The 20859-nt window shown below is 56.2% G+C and overlaps 1 protein-coding gene across 6 annotated transcripts in view; it reads right to left on the bottom strand.

Annotated features, from left to right (window-relative positions):
- The window catches only part of TSPAN9 (tetraspanin 9), a 203567-nt gene continuing 182708 nt past the window's right edge, over positions 1 to 20859 (bottom strand). For 5 of the 6 annotated variants that reach the window (XM_023759932.1, XM_023759930.1, XM_023759931.1 and 2 more), the window contains 6 exons: positions 7731 to 7922; positions 7287 to 7361; positions 6021 to 6122; positions 5118 to 5249; positions 4636 to 4719; positions 1 to 3165 (listed from right to left, as the gene is read on the bottom strand). In XM_023759932.1, the coding sequence (XP_023615700.1) occupies positions 3094 to 3165; positions 4636 to 4719; positions 5118 to 5249; positions 6021 to 6122; positions 7287 to 7361; positions 7731 to 7922 (657 nt within the window). In that variant the 3' untranslated portion in view covers positions 1 to 3093. The remainder of the gene's footprint in view (positions 3166 to 4635; positions 4720 to 5117; positions 5250 to 6020; positions 6123 to 7286; positions 7362 to 7730; positions 7923 to 20859) is intronic. The other variant, XM_023759929.1, reaches the window with a different exon arrangement.

Here is a 20859-nt window from a genome sequence, read left to right on the forward strand (position 1 = left end):
TTGTGCTTTTGACATATTATCAGGTTTTATTTAAAAACATGCTAAAAACATGGTGTTCAATAAAGCCAGGACTAGGATGAAGGAAACGCAGATACCGCATCACAAGCAGAAAAGTGCATTTGAAACCAACAGGCGTGCTCTCCCGTGCTGGGCAGGGTGTGGGCACAGGCCCAAGGCCTGGCCCTCAGAGTGCCCGGTGAGGGCAGGAAGGCCAGGCCCCACCCTGGACTACTGCTTCACTGCAGGGAGAGGAGGGAAATGGGAGAAGGGGAAATGAGGCCCAGACTCTGAAAGGCTGAAGGACCAAGAGCGGACCCCACGCACCTGGCCCAGCTCCCATCCTACACCAGGTCCCTGCTAGTTAGCACCTCCACCAGTGGTGGGCAGGGGGCCCAAGAGCCGGACAGTCGTTTCCATCCATTTGGCTGCTCGTTGGCCACTAAAACAAGGAGGGATGGCCACCTGGTTCCAAGTCAGACCAGAACATTTGCATGAGCATCTGGGGTGGGCTCAGCAGCCTTCCTGAGCGAGCCCAGGATGCAGGCCCAGGCCCGCAGGAGTGCAGGGGAGACTGTGCCCACACCTGCTGCAGCCCCCGGAGCAGGGCTCAGGCCCTGCTCACTCACCTCCCGAGGTGGCTGCAAAGAAAGGCCAGGGAAGGCATTCCCCTGATGCCGTCTGCAGCACCCTGACCTTCTGAGCCTTCTGTAAACTGCCTGCATCAGACCTGACTAAATGAACTCTGACTCTGGTGGGGAAGCCACAGCTGCGGCCTCCAACACAGTGTGGGCCAGACACGGGCTTGGAAGAGCACTCCAGCCCATGCTCAGCACCTTTTACCCAGTGTCGACTCAGCCAATGACGGAACCACCAAGCACAGGAGGAGGCCAGAAGGGAGCTTGGGAACTGTGACAAGGCTCTGAGGACAGACGATAGGGTGGGGCTCAAAGGAGGAAGGGGGTCTGTGGCCAGGGCTCCAGGCCAGAGGATGCCCCTGAAGCTCCAGAAACAAAACACTGCCAGGGAGGCCACACCTCCCAAGGTGCTAGGCTTTTGCTGTTGATTTTAACAAAAATTAAAAATTGCATTGATAGGCATAAACAACCCCCCACCCCCGGCACAAACTCAGTATGCACCACGTCCCACTGCCCGACTTGAATGCTGTTTGCTGGGTGTCTCCACAATGGCCTGGTGGCAGGCCGCTAGGAGCTCTGCAGACTGGGGTTCCCGGAGGCGGCCAGAGGACCCAGAGGCAGTTTTGCTCAAACATGTGCTTACCCCTCCTCCACCCCAGGCCCCACCTCCCCAGCTCTCCCATCTGCACCAGCTCTCAGGAGGTGGCTCTACTGCCCAACTCACTCCCCACCCTCCAAAGAAGTGAGTCCTGAGCTCACCCAAAGTTCTGTCCTCCTGGGCCTGACTGCACTGCACTGAAGATCAGGGGAGGGGTTGCTGGCTGGGCAGCTGAGTCTCAGCTCTTGGAACAGACAGATGGAGGCCGGAGAGATATGGGCCTGGTGGGAAACTAGGGCTGGAGTCACGTGGTGTAGAAAAAGGCAGCCTCCCTGAGGCCCCACCTGGGGAAGCACCCAGGCCCCACCTAGCGGGTGGGGAACCTTTTCAAGCTCCATCCCACAGATACTTGACTTGCTTCTTTAACTGCAAAATGCTCGCTTAGACCAGCATAAGTTCTGGTGGGCGCTGTCGCAGCCGAATGCCCGCCCACCTCTCATCTCCCAGACGGCTTCCTCCTGGGGCTACTTAACAGGATCCAGTCTGACATCTCTCAGTTTTCTGTACTTTTCCTTGCGGTCACTGGGGACATGATTGCCACCCACCCCACCATCCATGAGCCCCGAGGAAGGAGATGAGTCCCGGGACCTGGACGGACACCTCCCCCTTCCTCCCAGCAGGAACCAGCAGCCCAGTGCACCGGCTGGAATGGTCACGGGCACCACTTCCACCTGCCCTCCTGACTCCAGGGTCCTCTGCCACTGACTGAGCAGCAAAACCTCAGGACTGCCTCCCTCCCAGAAGCAGTGTGAGAAAGTGAGCAGCAGCTGAACGAGAGGTATGTGTCCGGGAGTTTCTACAGGAATGTCTGTGAAATCACTGGGGTTGGCAGATGTCGCGGGAAGGAGGAAGGGAAGGAAAAGCGACTGCTCATCATGAAGTGGAAGGACCCACAACGGCTCCAGCTGTGTTCCTGGGAAAGCACCCGGCAGCCCCCCAGGGACCCCGCTGCTCTGGCCTCCTGCGCCAGCACGCGCAGACACGTGGCTCCTGAGCAGGACGCTCCTGAGCAGGGCGCTCCTCGCGCGGCTGCACGTGCCTCTGTTTCACCTCCTCTTCCAGGCTCCGGTGCCACAGGCCGCGGGGCAGACAGAGCAGCCCCGGCCGCCTCCCTCAGAGCATCTGAACGCAGGCTGGCCCACCTCACCCAGTGCCTCCTGACTGCTGCACAGTGGTTTGTCCTGACTGAAACCCGACGGACGTCCTCTCTCCCACCCGTCTCCCACCCTCAGACAAAAATCAAACTGTTACAGAAATCAACACAGTAAAAAGTTATAAATCAGAAAGCTAACCCTAAACTTATCTGAGATAATATTCCTGAATAATCATAATCAGAGTAAAATAAAATAAAAAAGTTACACTGTAAGGTATAAAAAGCCTGGGCAAGGTGCTCCTTGGGTGCCTGGCCGGAGGCTGCTGCTCCCGCTCTCCGAAGGGAGGCCTCTGCTGGGCAGTCTCTCCGCCAGGCGGGAGCACTCACGGCCCCCCACGCGCACAGTGTGGTGTGAGGAAGGGCGGGGTAGCCACCATCGGTGCGGCCTCCTCAAATGCGCCCCCCGGCCCACCCTGTCTTCTTTGGCAAATGCACAGATGCAGGAATCCAGCACCCCCAGCACCCCAAGGTCTCCGTGCCTTCTCCCCATGGCTCTCCACCCCAAGAAGGCTGAGGCGGGGTGTGTGGAGGGCGCTGGGGGAACGTGGGTGCAGGGGGCAGCAGTCTGGAGTGCGGGCAGGCAACACAAAGCTCAAATCTCCTTCCCTGGCACAGTGTCCGCGTGGGGGCTGGGCTCCCGCTGGCGCTCAGGCGTCGTACTTCTTACCAGTCCGGTGGATGTGCTGGAAGAGGGTCATGGAGAAGGCCATGCCCAGAATCTGAAAGACACGGGGAACGGGCTCAGACAAAAGCCCCATGGCTGGGGCCACCGACAGCAAAAGGTACAACCGCTTGTGGGCGTGAAAAACCTGGTGGGATGAGGATAGTGGTGAGCGGAGGAGGGCACCCAGTGACCAGCCCAGGGCCACACCGTGAGCTCAGCCCTCAGAGCTGTCTGTACAGAATGTCGCTGAGCCTCTCCATTTCAGAGTGCTGTGTGAGGCCGAGTGCACAGAGGGCTGACCCTGACTGGCAGCTAACAAGGCGGTGCGGAGGGGGAGGGAACTCGACCTGTGCTCAGTCATTCTGTTCTGGAATACACAGCGTGATTCTTGGGCTGCAGCAGACACTCTTACCAGTGAAGCTTAGGACATTAATTCCAGTTTGTTATTCCCTCAACTCCTGAATCCTGAAAGGGGGTGGTGACAGCAGGGAGCCAGCCTGTGGCTCAAGTCACCACAGATAGCCTGCATTGGGCACAGGCCACAAAGCAGGTGACACTGTGCCTCTCCTGGCTCCCACACCGAAGGTGCAGGCATACGTGGAGGAGACCATGATGGATGATCCCAACCCCAAGGTTCTGGTCCAGGTCCAGGCCTGACCCCAGGCGGACCTGACATGAGCCCCACTCTCGGTACTAAATGGTGAGTGCAGCTCACATGAGAGCTCATCTGCTCAGTCTGCGAGCACTTAGATAAATCAGACACGATCTGGCCCCTCGGCCCAAGAGTTTAGGATAAGGAAGATCCCTGGTGCAGGATGCTGACCGTCTTCCCATGGACCGACCAGGGAAGTTCAAGTACTCCAAGAGGAATCAGGCATGGAGACTCCTGCTCACCAGGGACAGGAGCCATGTGTAGTGGGCACAGGAGGGAGCCCAGGAAATGCTCGTCCCCAGAAAGGTCAGGGTCTCGTGCTCGGCCTTAAGAGAACAGCGTCACTACGTGCTTGCTAAGAACAGTTGAGATGACCTGGCACTTCCTCTGTGCTTGGTGCAGCTCCTTGCCCGATGTGAGGCATGTTAAACTCAGTCCCGGTTGAGAAGTGGCACGATGATCAGGCTCGTTATACTGATGTGGAAATTCAGGCACACAAGCTAATCAGTGTGCCCGGGTCACACATGTCCAACAGACGGTGAGGCCAGGACTGACCCCTGTGGGCTCTGACCCCCGAGCCCATGCTCACAGGTGTTACTAAGGACTCAGGTCTCATTCAGTTCAGCCACAAGGAAAATGTCCCTGTGAAGTGGGGTCCCTGTGAAGTGAGGAGGGACACGGGCCCAAGGCCAGCATCGGGCCCAAGGCCTAGGAAATGGGAGGAAGCAGCGCCTCTGGGGCCTGTAGGGTCGGGCAGGCACCAAGAGGCCGCAAAGCAGGACAGCGCATGGAGGGGCCGCCTGGGTCAGTGACTTAACTTCGGGGGCTTGCTTTTCTCCAGCTGGGATGCAGCGAGGCTGATGGCCCTCTCACCTGCATGATAAGGATGCACATCCCCACGGTGCCGAGAACGTGCTTGTTGTCATCAAACCACATCTTCACCTTTTCATAGCAGCCCTAGGGAGCGAGGACCACGAGGTGAAGGGCCCGGCATGACGACGAGCACCCCTCCTGCCCAGCCCCCCACTCTCTTTCTCCTTCAGCCCCTGTCCTTGCTCTTTCCTCCTGTCCTTCCCTGACCCTCAGCCTGGTCCTGCCTTTGAGCAGGCCCTGCCCTGCCCAGGGTTCCACCCACAAGGCCCCACTGCACAGCCTCAGACACACCCCTCCCCATTACACTCCCAACTATGGGTCCAGGCCCTCCATTTTCCACCTGCCTTTTTGGCTGCAGTCCTGTGCGCCCCACATTAAGCCAAGTCCTTGGAGCCCCAGGCCCCCCTCCCTCCCCTGTAGGTTCCTTTTGCCATGGCACAGGCTCCTGGGAGGAGGACCCGGGGCAGGGCCTCGGGCCTCACCGTTCTCCACAGCGGGGTGGTGCTGTTGCGCCCACAGCCCTGGGAGTTCTCCATGCAGCAGCGGTCGGGGACCGTGTTCTCACCCAGCACCGGGTACCAGTCTGTGTAGTCGGTGACGCCGCAGCAGCGCATCTGTGGGTGGGAGGCACAGGGTCAGACACGCCACAGCCTGCCAGCTCCTCTGCACCCTCCCCATCCAGGCCAACCCCGCCCCAGCGAACTGCCCCCTGGAGTTCAGCAGAGGACACAAAGGCCTTCTCTTGTCCGTTTTTGGCCTCAGCTGGGCCCACAGGGGAGGTAAGTGAGAGCTCCCTCCTGGAGGCTGGAGCAGGAGACAGGAAAGCTGCCGGCCCCTCGGAGCTGGGCACTGACTCTGGGCAGGAGTGCTCAGCCCTCCGTCCCACCAGCACCTGCGGCTCTGTGCCTGAGGGACCATCGCAGGCTGGCGCCTGCCCTTCCCCAGCGCTTCCCATGGGGCACCAGGCTGTACTGACTTGTTCTTCTCAGAATCAGAGCCTCCTAGCCTGAGCCAGGACCAGGGGGCATAGCTGTTGCTAAAATAAATTCTGTCACTCATTCCAAAGCTTCAGAGAAGGATCAGATGGTCCGTCCTTCTCGATCATCCATCCTTCCCAGCTCCCTGTGCCCACTTAGCCACTCGCACAGCTCCCTCAGGCCTGTCCACTCCTGTGTCCAGGTCCTGCTCACCCTCCTTCACTCACCTCCTCGCCCCTCTCCAGCTGCATCCCACTGGCTGGTGTCCGACCCAGCAGCCCTCACTTACTATCCAGAAAGCACAGCTGCCCAACTCGGTCACCTGGGTGGGGTCTGAGGCCCAGGCCGCACGCCTCCTCCCCGCCTGCTGGCCCTGCCCACCCAGTCAGCAGGGCAGCCCGCCCTCACCTCGGCCTGGATGATGTTCCAGGCGTTCTTCAGACCCACGTTGTTCTCCGTGTTGTAGAGCAGCAGGCCTTCCTTCAGGTCCTTCTTGGCGTTCTCATTTACCTGTCCGGTTGAGGCCGACAGACAGGACAGTTGGGACCAGATGCAGCCTGCCCAGGTCAACTAGAACTGCTGGCCACCTCTCTCCCTGGGTGGGGTGCCGGGGCAGGGCAGGTCCACGCTCCCAGCTTCAGTCTACACCCACTGACTCCCAGGAGAGCTGTAACACTCAGAGGAAAGAGACCAGCCACACACAGGCCACTCTGCCACCCGCCCACATCTTCCCCCATGCTGCCCTGTCAGAGACACCCTGGGAACCAGAGAGTGGCAGACGAGTCATTTTGATCTTAGGGCCACCTCTCGCTGGCAAGTAGCTTGCCTCTGCTTTATCTGTCATACCCTGTAATAATAATATCTACCTCTGGCGTTGTTGTGAGAATTAAAGGAAACAATTCTCATAAAGAGCCAAGCACAGGGCTGGCACAGAGGGATCTCTCAATATTATTATTTCTTCCCTTTCACAAATGCAAAGGAACTCATTTCTAACCCTAATAATGACTCCACCTTCCAGTGTGGCCTGGGCAAGTGCTTCAAGACCCCACGGAACTGAGAGTAACATAGTTCCTGGGCACAGGGCCCCAACGAGCCTGCTGAGCCCTAAGAGACTCAGTGCTTGGCTACTCATTCCTGGGAGTACCAATAAGAAGTTCTCCAAATGGACTGGGAACTGTCTAGTCTGGCGAGGTTGCCAGGGGTCACCCCACCATTCTGAACCCTGCGGTGCAGCCTGGAGCAGTCGCTCCGCCCCAGAGGCCTCTGGAAAAGAAAGGGTAGCTCCCCTTCACCGTCAGCCCTACTCATGGTGTCACCGGCCACGCTCCTGCAAGTTTCCAAGGGGTTATCCTCAAATCCCAGCCCAGCCACTTAGTGAGTCTAACTCCCTTCTCCAAGTGGCCAACACAGTATGCTGGAATGCTCCCAGTGATGGGGAGTTCACTGAGCAAGGGGCAGTCCACTGCATCCTTGGACAATTTAGAGGACTCAACTTCCTAAGACTACACAAGGTAATGAACCATCCCAAACTCGCCTTCCCCATGCTGCCCCACCAAAACCTTTCATCTGGGCCTTTCCTGTTCTCCTGGTTCCATTTCCCTCTGGCTTGCTCCAGTTTGACCCAATCCCAAGGGCAATGAAATTCCATAAGCTCCTCCCTTCCTGAAAGCTTACCTTGTCCATGTAGACAAAGAAGAGGATAAGTAAGATCAGCTCTGCTAGGAGGATGACCAACAGGACGATGAAGAACTGGAAAGAGAAGGTGTAGGCATGGGCACATGGTAGTGGTCGTGGCCAGGAGTGGGGCACAAACCAGAACAAGGGCAGGGAGGCAGGGACAGGCAACAGCCAGCCAGGGCTTCCCAGGTATGGAGAGGCTACCTACTTCTGAGGAAACCCAGACAGGTCGGGGAGGGGCATTAAGTGGACACCAGTCAAGGAGTGAGAGGGACAACTAGGGCAGGGATAGTGGGGAAGAGGGGAGTGATTGGGCCAAGAACATCCTGGAAGCAATCTCCTGGGCTCAGTTAGCTGATGTTCCCAGGCCTTGCCTGTCATTGTGGCCCAAATGCAGGGTGATCCAGAGTTCAGAGGGTTGGGGGTGTGGGTCCAACTTACACTGAGGAGGAGGCACTTGTTTTCCTTGATGGCCCCCAGGCAGCCCAGGAAGCCCGTCACCATGACAATGGTGCCTATGGCGATGACTAGGTTGGCTGCAGACAGCGAAGGGAAGCTGGGGGAGAAGGTGGCAAAGTTGCCTTGGGACACGGAGAGCCAAATGCCCACTCCAAGCAGCCCACAGCCACAGAGCTGGAGAGAAAGGAAAGCCTGTTAGACTGGCATTGCTCTTGCATTCACCACCAGGGGTCTTGAAAGACTCCATGTCCCGCCCCCCCCACCCCCCACCCCCCACCAACTCCGAGCCAGGGAAAGGGTGAGAACAGGGCTACTGGTCAAACAGGATCACAGCCTCCAATCATGTCGGCTGTGTGACCCAGACAAATCCCTTCCGCCTTTCCATGTCTCAATCCCCCTGTCTGGCTAATGGGGTTACACTGGCTTCACTGGCCTCTAGGGTCACTCTGAGGATCAAATTAAATGCGACATAAACAAAAGCACGTGACAAACATTGCGGGTCCCAGGTGCAGATGGGGGGCTGCCGTTATTCCACCGGCAGGGGAGAGGTCCCAGCATCCAGGGAGGAGTCCGGGAGGGTGGATGGCGGTCAGGGGAAGCAACACGGGCTTGCTCGGGGCAGGAAAAGAATCTCGGAGCCCAGTTTCTCAGAGCCAGACCCTCCAGTGACTGCCCTGTGGTCCTGAGCAGAGGGCCGTTGCCCACTGTTCCCAGAGCCTGGAGAACAAATTTCCCACAGACGGGAAAAGAAAAGGACTGGCTGGGCTGGTTCAGAGCTGACTGAGGGGCTGGCTGAGGTTTAGGACGGAGCAGCCCATCACTGCCTTCACCATCCATCTGGTAAGCCAGCAACCAGCCCCATGGGCCCGAAAACGACTCCTCAACAGCACCCCTGGGACCGCCGCCGCCACTCGCTTCACCTGGGGAAGCTTCAGTTTCATTGGCTGCAAATCTCCACGTCTGCCTTATTTTATGCTCGATATAGCTGACAGCCCCCTCCCTCCCGCAGCCCAGAGGAAGTGTGCTGAATCTGAGAAGCCAATCAATCAGTCAACCGATATTTATTGAGTGCCTCTAGCATGCAGCGTTCGTGCCAGAAGAGCTACAACTGCTTTAGAGGCCTGCCTTCCCTGGGCCTCCACTCGGGCTGGGTGGGAGCAAGGAAAAAGCAGCATCTACCCCTGGCAGTATACACTGGAGCCAAATAAACGGCACAGGCGTTCAGAGGAGGCAGTCACTGTCCTGGTCCAAGATGCCAGTTGGCAGAGACAGTGCCTCAAGGATGGGGGGACTTGGGGCAGGTGGAGGGCAAGGACGTTCCACATAGAGGCTGGGGAGCCAGACATGGATCTGATACCCAGCTCCAGCTGGTCCTGGTTGTGCCACTTGCAAACTCCTTTTATTCTGAATGAGAATAATAGCACCTACTTCCTGGGTTGCTGTGAGAATTTATGTGGAAGCAAGCATGGGAAGTGGGTGGAAGTAGCAGTTCCTGGTGCCGAAGCCGTGCTGTGACCCAAGGAACCAAGCTCAGAGAGGAGACGCAGATATGCCAGGAAGACAGGCAGCCAACAGCCCCAACTGAGCCCCTACTTAGTAAGTGCCAGTCCCCTTTCGAGTGCGGGAGGAGCCGGTAAACTGCACGGGTGCTCATGAAGGGGGGGTTCCCACACAGAATGGGAACAAGCAAACATCTCGCAGAGTTTCAGGTGCTGATGTTGCTGTGAAGAAAATTAAGGTGGGCAAGGGATTAGGAAGTAACTGGGGACAGAGTGGTCAGAGAAAGGTGGCAGTTGCATAGGGACTCAAATGAAGAGGGGAAGTGAGCCACACAAATACCTGGGGGAAAGTGTTCTCACAGAAGTAACGGCCCTGAGGTGTCCAAGTGGCCACAAAAGAGTGAAGGAGGTGACAAGTCGGGGAGAGGAGACAGGACCTTGCAGGCACCAGGAAAGAAAATGTGGGTGCTGTTCTCAGCGGGGTGGGAAGCCTCCGGAGCTGGAGAGTGACATGATTTATGTTTTCAATAGATCTCTCTGGCTGCTGTTGGGAGAACAGACCATCGGAGGCAATCAGGAGGCACTGCGGCGGCCCGGCTGGCCGTGACCTGCACCAGGTGGTTACGGAGGGCTGGTCAGAAATGTCCGACTTGCGATGTTTGGAAGGTAGTGTTGACAGGGCTTGCTGGGCTTTAAAGAATCAGTAGGACTTTTGTAAATGGGGAAACAAAGGTGATCCAGACTGGGCATGACAAAGAAGTTGGGAAATTCCCATGTATTACTAAGCCAAAGACTGTTCAAGGAGCATAGGGGATGGGAGTTAGGTAAGTGGAGCGGCTGCCTGGGTCCCCTAACCTGGGGAGAGGGGTCCTGCGCCTCCTATACCCTTCAGCAGCCCCAGGTGGAACTAGGGCAAGGTTCCCAAGGTGTGGGCACACTCAGGCCCTGAGCATCCACCCACCCAATGGGAGCATCCCTAAGCTTTGTCAGGGGAATAACCTTTGCAACCACTAGGTGGCGCTCCAGGCTGGGTCAGAAGCTCTGGGCTTGCCAGTGAGGCTCTGAAACTTTCATCCAACTTGTCATTGACTTTCTTCAATCTGCTCAGTATCTACGCTGCCGTCTCAATTTTTCTTTCATTAATCATACCATGGAAATTCATGACCTTCATGTTGCAGATTTATGGTTCCTAAAGCCAGACCCTGCAATGAGTAAGAGGAAACCCGCTGCTGCGGGCTCTGGCTCAGGTAGAGGGGCCTACCAAAGAGAGCGGACTTGGGCTCCTGGACCTGCAGGACACCTATTCCCCTGCAGCTGGGGACACCAGGGTCTCCAGGACCCTCCCCAGAGAGTGCAGCTTTCCCCAGAAGCCAGTTCTCACTGGGAGTCGGCCTGCTGGTCCCCGCTGTGCCTCCATTCTGTATTTCCCTCCTGGGGGGAACGGATGTGAGTTCAAGGAGCCTCCACCAGGAAAAGCTCAAGGATTCAGAAGCTCCCAGGAGCCGGTCACTCCTCAGCACTGCTTCTCTGGCTCCACACTGCATGTCGTTGATTTGGTCTGCAAGCTGCCCAACAACCCACCAGCAGCCTCCCTCCAGCACCCGTAGCGAAGCAAGCTATGGGCCTGTCCCCCACCGGCTTCCCTCCTCACTGCCTGTCCGAGGTCCCACCGGGGCCTGGGCTAGGTCCCAGGTGAGATCTGCTGCCTACAGAGGGGCAACCCCACCAGCAGCCTGTACCTAAGTCCGAGGTCGGGGTGCACGCCTGCTGAGTGAAGGAGACCCCTGTCACTCTTCCATCTCTCCCCAGAGGTCTGCTGATATGGACCCTGTGTCCCCACCTCAGATGACCCAGCACCAGCAGAGCCTCCAGGCAGGAAGCAGACACACACCAGGCCCTAAGTTTACAGAAAAAGACACTGAGAGGGAGCAGGCGACTGTCACTGCTGGATGGGCCCGGAACCTGGTTTCCTGGCGTTTGGTGCAGGCCCCTTCCCCACTGCCACTCCTAGGGCACCGAGTGCATGCCCTTGCGAGCCCCGGCCAACAGGGAGAAGCAGCACGACCCCCGCCGTAGCCCCCCTCTCATGCCCAGACCCCAGCGTGCTCCCCTCCCTGACTCTGGCCTGTTTGTCAGCCCAGCCTACATTGAGCTGCCTGAATCTTTATCTAAAATGCTTCTTTCACCCATGCTGTCCCTCTGGGAAGCACTCCTGTGCCTTCCTTCCCCTCTTCTCCGCCCAGCCCCCCAGCATTACCTTTGCCCTTTCCTCTCTTGGGCACCAAGGGCCCTTCTTTTGCTTCTGTAACTTGTTTCCTGAGCTTACACAGCCCAGTTGACTCACTTCTGCTACCTCAGAAACTTTCTAAATCAGCTTTCTCTTAAAACTCGCAAAGTAAATACATAAATAAAATGCCTCTTCCATCACCTTCCCCTGTGTGACCTTCAGATTTTTGAGCTCTTTGAGGCCCACTTTCCCTTAAAGGTGGGATGTGGACTATGGAACTCTCAGGTCCCTTCCGGCCCGGGTTTGGCCAAGACTGAGATCCTGGTGTTGTCAACGCCGAGCCCGGTGGTTCTCAACCAGGAGCAGCTTTGCTTCCTGGGACATCGGACAATGTCTGGGACATTTGGGGTTGACACAACTTGGGGAGAGGACTGCTACTGGCATCCTAGTGAGTAGAGGTCAGGGGTGCTGCTAAACATCCAACAATGCATAGGACCCCCCCCAACACATACCCCAATAAAGAACTATTCAATCCCAATGTTAGTAGAGAAGAAACTGCCCCAGCCCTCCCATGCCAGGTATCCATCCTCTAATCTCAGTGCCCTGAGAAGACACCATCAAAGAAACAACCTCGTGTGTCCCCTTGTCCCCTCCAAGGGTGGGGCAGCGTCCTGGCTCCGAGAGGGTCGACACAACATGAGAGGAGAAAAATGCTGGGAAGACTCCACCCAGGAGCTAGTGAGGGATGGGGCAGGAGCAAGTAACAGGCCAACATCTGGTGTGTGGCAAAGGGCATAAGGGAGGAGTTGACAGCAGAAAAGGATTGCTGGGCAGGAGGGCAAGAAGACAGGAAGCCAACATCCGAAGGCAGAGCAGGAGCAGGGAGAGGGTGAGGCAGGAATGGGAGAGGGGAGGAGCAGGGAGGGGAGCCGCCTCATATGGAGGGTGCCAAGCACAGGAAGGAGGCAAGGTCTGCAATGGCACAGCCAAAGATCAGAGCCAGAGAGCTTAGCTGGTGGCATTCGGGAAAATTCCCTTCCAAATCCAGAGGGTTGTCTCAGCTGAGATGACCGAGCTATAGTCAGCCCAAGGCAGGAAGAGACTGGGGCGAGGCAGAGTGACTCAGGGGGCCGGGATCCAGCCCCTGGTAGCACTGAATGACCCAAGGTCACCAGCCGGGCCTGGTCAGCACCCCTCTCTAAGCAGGAGCTGGCCCACGGACCATCTTGGCAAGCCTCCCTTGCCCCTTCTCCTTCCTCCCAACAACCAAGGGCATATCTAAATACTTTCAACTCAGGGTCCAAATAAATCCACATCAAAACTTGAGAAAATGAGTTCTACCCTTGCATTTGCCCATGGCCTGGATCTCTGTGCAGGCTGGGATTTGGGTCTGTTTGGTTCCTCGCTAACTACCCAGAGCTGGAACAGTGCCTCACCCTTGGCAATGCCTTTGGGTTTCCCTCCGACAGGACTCTCCTGCCTGAGCCCTCAGAGGCTGTCTCAGGATCTTCCCATCACCCTTGGGCCCATCCACCAGATACACAGCGAGTAAGCTGAGGCCCAGTGGGGCCATGGCCACGCAGGGAACAAGCACTCCAGACTCACCTCCTTTATTAAGCCTGTTGTAACTAGCCAATATCCCCAGGGCATTTTTCCTCATCTTCAGTTCAAAGCATATTGATTTGTAGTTTTAATACATGCTTCTGCCATGTAGCCTTATGTATTTTTCATGCAGGCATCCCATTTCTCTGGGGATGAGGACCATAATTTCCCCTTTAAACCAAACTCCTTCCTGAGCTTCTACCCCCACTTACACACCGCTCAGAGCTCAGGGACAGCCACTCCAGTGTCCCCTCATAACTGCCACAGCCTCTCCCCCTTGTGGGGGTGGCCCTTGTCAGGGGTGACCTCCTACGCCAGCGCTGGACCCAGAGCTGAGCACACAGGGATCAACCTTGTAGACTGATGCCCGCCCTCATTAAAGCACCGGCACCTCCAGGGCCAGGTTCATATCTCTTCCCCCGCAGGGCCCAGAACATGCTATGTAAATATGGATGGATGGATGGATGGACGGACGGACAGGCGGATGGATGGATGGATAGGTGGGTGGGTAAATGGATGGACAGATGGATGGATGGACGGATGGGAGGGTGGGGAGAGCCTGAGCAGGAGACAGCCTGGGAACAGAACCAGACTCAGACACACAAACCCTCCTGGAAAAGAGGCCCCCACTCACCCCCACTTTGTTACATCTAGAATGAATCTCAGTGCCCCAGGCTACTCCCAATTTACCCGCCTAGGCCTCTCATTGACCTGTAAGTCCCCCCTGGGGCCCATCACACCCTCTGGCTATTTCACTGGCTGCCTCATGTGTCTGCAGAGCCCCAGCCCATTCCAGCCCTTGGGCCCCCATCCAGCCTCATCCCCTCTTTATTTTGCAGGAGCTTTTCAAACACCAGGTCTCACCACTCCCCAATGCTCTTTATGAGCCAGAGCCAAGCACAATGTTTAATGGCATTTAATAAATTAGTGGATGTGGAAAATAAAAAAGAAAACCAAAGTGACTTTAATTTCACAGCCTGACATGTGGCTAGCAATGATCTTGCCTGGCCCGGGAGAAGCCGGCCTGCCAAGAACTTCATCGCTGGGAGAAAGGACCATACGTCAGCGCCGGGAGTGGGGCTGCTACATTGCATTTCAAATGCCCGTTGCCTCCAAGGGGCCGCTGCAGCTCATTCATCGCCACAGCTGTAAAGGGGGTGGAGGGTGGACAACGCTTCTAATGCTGCATGGAGCAAAAGGACAGGACAGAATCGCAAAGGTGTCTCTGCCAAAGCCACCAGCAGGCAGGAGGATCAGGGCACAGAGGGGGAGGTGCCTCTCAGTGAGAGGTCTCCCGTGTGAGCTGTCCCTGGCCCCGGGCCGCCCAGCCTCTCCTTGAGCACCCCAGGCTCCCAGTGCTCACCATCCCACCAGATGCTCCATTCCATTTATGCACAACTCTAACAGGTCAAGAATTCTTTTCTTTTACTTAAGAATCTACTCTCCGATGGCTAACATGCCTCAGTTCTAGTTTTGCCCAAGAGGCCCACCCAGAACAGATGTGGCAGGCCTTGAAATATCAGAAGGCCAGTATCTAACATTCCTGCTCAAGTCTTCCCTGGCCTAGTAAAGGGCTCTGAGATCTTCCACCTCCTCTGAGTCTCCTTCCACTGCTCATCGCTGTCCCAATCTGAAAGTTAGAGTCCAGCTATGGAGGGACCAACACAGAATATAGACACCACTCTCCCCTCCTACACTCTGAGCTCTATACTTCTCATAATCCAGCCTAAGCCTTCACTGCCTTGGCTGGAAGCCATAGCACAAGTTTTGCTCACATTAAGTTTGTGCATCATTTAACACCAAATTACACGATTCCTCGGTCATTCCTTTTTTGACCCCACACTTTCTCTCAAAGCCTCCAATGTCTTCACAACTTCAGTTCACAGCCCCCAGTATCACCAGCCTGCACAGGTGCTAGGGAGATCACACCCATATTTCTGAACTGAGTTTTCCTCCAAATAAGCATTACATAAAGCATTTGCATATCTAAAACCCAGTTACATTCTGATGATTGCAGAATCAGGCTATTTTCCATCCAAGACAGGCCTAGGGGAGAGCATTCCAACGTGGTCAAACGTGAGGGATGTTGTAGTGGGAGCTGCAAGCCTCGGAGGTTAATCAAGCTCTTAAATTCCATGTTTCCAGAGTCCACTTCTCTCCAGTGCACTTTGTAGGGGCACCGAGAATGTGATAACCCCTCCCCAGTTCACCAGAACACCTACCTGTTGAGAGAAGATCCTGTTACAATACCTCTTACAGTCTACAACTCCAGAAAGTTCATGAGGATGAGAGTCTGTGATGAGGGAGGTCCCATTTGAGACTTTGAGGACAGCCCTTGCCACCCTCCAGTGGGTTAAGGGCCCAGGCAGGGGGAAATGCCCAGTTTCCAGCAGCCCTGATCCCCAGAGGGCTGCACAAAGGGCCTGGTGCCCTCTGACCCCAGCGGGTGGGATGGGAGATGGGGAGTGGAGGTTGGCTTGCTGAAGCACTCACTGCCCATCTGTTGGGGCTTCCTGGCCTGGCCTCCGCATGAAGGGCATCTGCCCTGACAGAGGCTCACTCTAACCAAGGGTGGGGTCCAGGGTGGCACGGTTCTAGGGACAGGGATAATCTAGGCCTGTCCCTGGGCTTCAGAGGCCAAGGAGTGGTGCCAAGATCAGGGCCAGTCCCCAAGAAGGCTTATGTGCAGACAGTAAGTAAGGGGCAAGAACTAGATATGAGAGGAGAGGTGGGTATCCACCTGTGCTCTCCCAACACAGCCCCCATGAGCCTCCGTCTTCCACAGCCATTCCTCTGTCTGGGAGAAAGGCTGGCAGAGCAACAGATCTCACCTCCCCCACCTCCACCTGCACCCAGTTCCCAGGCCATCTGGACGCCTCAACTCTGACAGCAGGACCCAGATCAACCCTCTCAGGTGCCAGCACCTCGCCATCTTCTCACACTGACCCGCAGGCCCACTCCCGCTGTGGAGAAATGGAAGAGGAGGCAGAGACAGCTCAGAACCCCCGCAGCGCACTCGAAGTGCGACTGAGGCTGCGGGCAGGAACAAAGCCTGAGAAGCAGCCCCCAGAAGGACCACAGAGTGATGTGCAGCTGGATGCCAAAGAGCAGCAGATGATACAAAGCACCTGCCAGCCTTGAAAAGCAGGAGCAATCACTCACCAGTCCATAAACATCGATTCACGCCGCAGCCCCAGCCCCGCCGTGCACCTTCTTCCCAGTCAAGTGCACTGCAGGCCCAGGCGGGGTGGGCTGGGCGGAAGGAAGAAGGGGCACAGGGTGTATGGTACCCCAGCATTCACTAGCTCGGTCAGCCCTTCCCGCTCCTGCGCACTGCTGGCAACAGGAGGATGGAGGCCCTGGCAGCGGGATTCTGCTCAAGGACCTTGGCCGGTCATGCACGGTGAGCATACAGCTGTGTCCCATCCCTATTCGAGAACACACAAGAGGAGATGGGGCCAAAACACCAAAGGGGCAGGGGAAGGGCTTCTCAAGGGGGAGGCTGACAGCCTGCCCACCTCTGGTGGCTGTTCTCTGAGCTGTCGGAGGACTGTCCTCTGCTGGGAAGGCTGGGGGTGGGGGTTTGACCCTTGGGAAGTGTCTTTTCCCCAAACTACAGAACTTGTCAATACACAACAGGAAACAGCTTGGAGCCTCAGGCGCTGTTCCTGTCAGGCGGGGTGCTAGTGTGGGAAGGGGTGCTCTTTATGGTGGTGCAGCATAAGCTCTCCTTACCTGCAACCCCATGGGCCATGGCTGCCTGAGCTCCTGGGCCCACAGGAGCCATGGGGAGACAGCCTGGGACCACCATGTGAGGCACTGTCTGAACTCCCAAGGTCACTATAAATTGGGAGCGAAGGCGCCAAGGACTCAGAACAGCAGCTTGTCAGAGGAGTCTGCAGAGGGATTTTCCCATCACTAGCATATTTCTCCTTCCTGCATTTGTTTTATTTTGTGTATCTGGGGAGAAAGACATTTCTGGTAGCATCAAAGCGCGAGTACATGAAGCCAGGGCTGCCATGGGAGAGAGGGATGGGCTTAAGAAACCAACCTCCACGGATCACACTGAAACTGGGGCCACGTGGGCTTCCCTGAGAACGCAGAGCTGCCAAGAGCCTGGGGACTGCGGCGTGCTGTGCGGCTCTGGGGAGCCACTCAGCCTTCTGAGCCGTCCCCCCGCTGGAAGACTGAGGCAGGAAAAGCACCTGCCAGCATCAGGAAGACCTCGAGGACGAATGGATTATGCCTGCCGAGCACTCTGTGGTCCTCAGAATATGAATATCGCACACGGTATTGTGCTATTTTTCAGACTCCTTGGAAAATGCAAGGGGAACAGGACAAGGATACCTTGAATTCACATCACATCTTCCTGGGAAAGCGCTCAAATAATCTGCGAGACTACAATTCATCCTACAGAATGGGGAGGAAGGCCCGTCCTCCCTGTTTGAGAAAAGGAGCCCCACCTCCAGAGGTGAAAAAAAAAGTCAGAGTGAAAATCGTCCATTGCTGGGTGCTTCTCAGTGGGGCTGCCTCTGCCCGGCCATCACATAATGGAGGCCCCTTTAATAAATAAATGAGAACGATCTTCTGCAGGTTAAGTTCAGCAAATCACACTCTGTAATTACACATATAGATATCAGGAAAGATCTCGGCTGACAATCAGGTCCATCTCTGGCTGCAGGACAGCCACCCCCACACACCTCTGCTACGCATGATTGGCCTTTTCTCTAAGGAACCCATGCCCATTATCATTTATACCGCCAGCCAGGAGCCGTGTCCACCCATGCCAGGAGAGGAAGACACAGGCCAGGTAAGTTCACCAACTTACGTGACCATCTGAGATCCCTCCCCACCCCGGGCCAGGCTCTGCCCATCTCTCCATCCCATCCTCCTGGTAGAACAGGAGACCATGGCCCACCCTCTACTATTTGACACATGCCCTGCAGTTCAGGTTACACTGCTGAAAGCTGCCTGCCCATAGTCTCATCAGATGAACCTGTGCAAGGTCACAGAGCTTGTCCACGGAGGAGCCACGCCTTGCTCCCACCCACAGCCTGACTTGCCCCCTTAACCTCTTGATGCTGCGCTGCTGGGACAGTCCAGCACCAGCGCTCGTGAGCACCGGCCACACGCCAGCACGGTGCTGAGAGCTTTGCCTCTTCTGCCTTATTCAATCCTCCCAACCCAATGACGGGGTTGTGGGCAGGTTATTTTTGTCCTCCTGTTTTATACATGAGAGAAAAAGGCACAGAGAGGCGCAGCGGTGAAGGAACACAGGAAACTTGACTGCAGAAACCACCATGCCCCACTGCTTAGACCTGGGTCATCCCTAATAGGCCAGAAAGGTGTGACCTAGACCTGTCCCTCTTGGAGAAAGGAAGGTTAGCGGGATGTCATGGGTGTAAGCGAGCCTCTGTGGCTGGGGGGCCTACCTGTAGACCAGGAGGGCAGGAAATAAAAGTTGTGACAGAGATAATAACAGGGGTGGTGATGCAGTGCTGGTGAGGGTGACGGTGGTGACGATGATGAGACGATGATGAGAATAATACTGACGACGAAGCTAGCACTTATTACATGCCATAAACTGTGTCAACCCCTTTCCACAAAAACCACACAAGTTACTGTATTTCCCCCACTTTGCAAATGGGAAAACGAAAGGATCAGAGGTTAAGCACGTTGCCTAAGCTCACACCTGGAGTCAGCAGACCTGGGATTTTAATCCAATTTGCTGTGACTCTGAACCCGGTGACTAACCTCTCTGTGCCTACTACACACAGACCCAGGGAAGTCCCACCTTGTTTCATTACGCATTTTCAACACCTTTCTAGCCTAATCTGAGTCCAGGGAGGTGGGAATGGGTGCCCAAGAGTACAGGAGCCAGAAACACAGATTCCCTGGCTGGTCAGTGAGGGAACCTCGAACTTGAACCTGGTCTACCTGGTTCCGAGGCCAGGAAGCAAGCACAGCCCCAGCTGGGAGTGGAAGCCACGGTCCAGGCCTCAGGAGCCTGGCTGGCGAATGACGGCGGGCATGGCGGTATTGGGGAGCAGAGAAGGTGGCAAGGACAGCGAGTGAGTGGAGGGCACCTATTTTGGGGAGGGGTGTGTGTTCCGGTGTGCATGTGTTGGGCGGGGGGCAGTTTTCAACCAAGGCAATCTGCCTGCTTCACTGATTTTACCAGAACTGTGAAAACTGTTGGCTATTCCTCTGCAAGAAGCAGCAAGAAGGAACAAAACAAACTAATTTGGAGATTAACTGACCTGTTTTTGCACCTACATTTCCACAAAACAGGAGAGCTTGTTGAAATGATCACAACCCCATGCCGTACATGAGAGCACTTTCACAGACACGGCTCAGGCACACAGTCCCACAGACTCCCGGGGGCTTGCCACCCCCTTTTACAGATGAGGAGGTTGCGGCTCACAGGAGCAAAGCCCTCATCTCCACACGCCTGTGGGAAGCAGAGGCACAAGGACTATCTGCATCTGACCCACCGGGAACCAGAGCAACTCAAAGATTTCCCACTTCCCAGAAAGGAATGACAAGGAGGGCCTGGCTGATAACTGCTCATTAGACCTGCAGCAGGGGCCTCAGGGGTGCTGCCGAGCGGGCACCAGGGTGCCATGGTGGCACACAGGAGCGAAAGACAGGGCCCCTCCTCCAGGACATCCAAGCCAGCTGGACCAGCAGCTCTAGGCAAATAAGCCACCGCAACGCACATGAGCATATGGGCCAGTGCTGGACATCCGGGTCAGGGAAGGCTGGCGACCATGCTGGCCGTGGATCCAGGTATACCAGGAGCAAGTTCTCGGTTCCCTCATTCCCATCAGGGGAATCTGGAAACCAATTCCTAAGTGCTGGATTTTAAATGGGGAATTAATGGTACCTACCACATAGAGTTGTCATCAAGATTAAATGAGATTCATGAAAATAAACTTCCTAGCACGGCACCCTGTACAAAGCCATAAACGGGAGTCGTTATTAGTATTTATGGCGTGCAGTCCTCATTCACCCAGATTGCGGGGAACAGGCAGAGCACCTGTAACCAGGGGCTGGCGAGAGAGGTCCTGCCCGGCTGGAGCCCAGCGGTTCCCAGGCCGCAGCCACACTCCTGCAGTGGCCGCGCAGCACACAGCCGCCCAGACATGAGTTACTCACTCCTCGTCCTCCCAGTCCCCAGCCACCCATCTCCGGGAGGCAGCTTGCTTTCCCGACTTGCGAGCTGCTTTCTTTTGGCAGGGAGCTGCTGCCGTCTGCGCTATGGACCGTAAAACAAGTTTTCATCAATAAATTAAGATAAGCGGAAAGCTAGCTCAGAAGGAGGCGGGCTGAGGCAGGCAGGCGGGTGGGCGAGAAGTCACTCTGTGACCCAGAAGGGACCACAGTGATTCCAAAGCAAGACTGGGGCTGACAGGCTCCTCTCCCTGGGCTCCAGGGGTCCCACTGGACCTGTGCTTCTCAGAGAGGGGGCACTCAGGTCACCATGCCTCTCTCGGGTCCCGTTCTATCCCTCGAGGCGGATTAGTGTCAGTCACAGGTAAAGCCAGGTCTCAGCAATACCCTGAGCTGAAATAATGATCCCTATCACTGCATTAGACTAGCTAAATCTAACCAGACACTTGCCTGCCCAATCACTAACACTAGTAAGCAGCCTCTAAAAATAAAATCGTTCTCACAGAGCTTCCGCACGCCTCAGTGTGAACCCCCAGGCCCCCCAAATGCACCTTCCACACCTCTCCATGTCTTGCTCACAGCATCTCCCCCACCCAAAAAGTCTTCCTCT

Source organism: Myotis lucifugus, unplaced genomic scaffold (genome assembly GCF_000147115.1).
Source record: "Myotis lucifugus unplaced genomic scaffold, Myoluc2.0 scaffold_167, whole genome shotgun sequence".
In the NCBI taxonomy this organism is placed as follows: Eukaryota; Metazoa; Chordata; class Mammalia; order Chiroptera; family Vespertilionidae; genus Myotis; species Myotis lucifugus.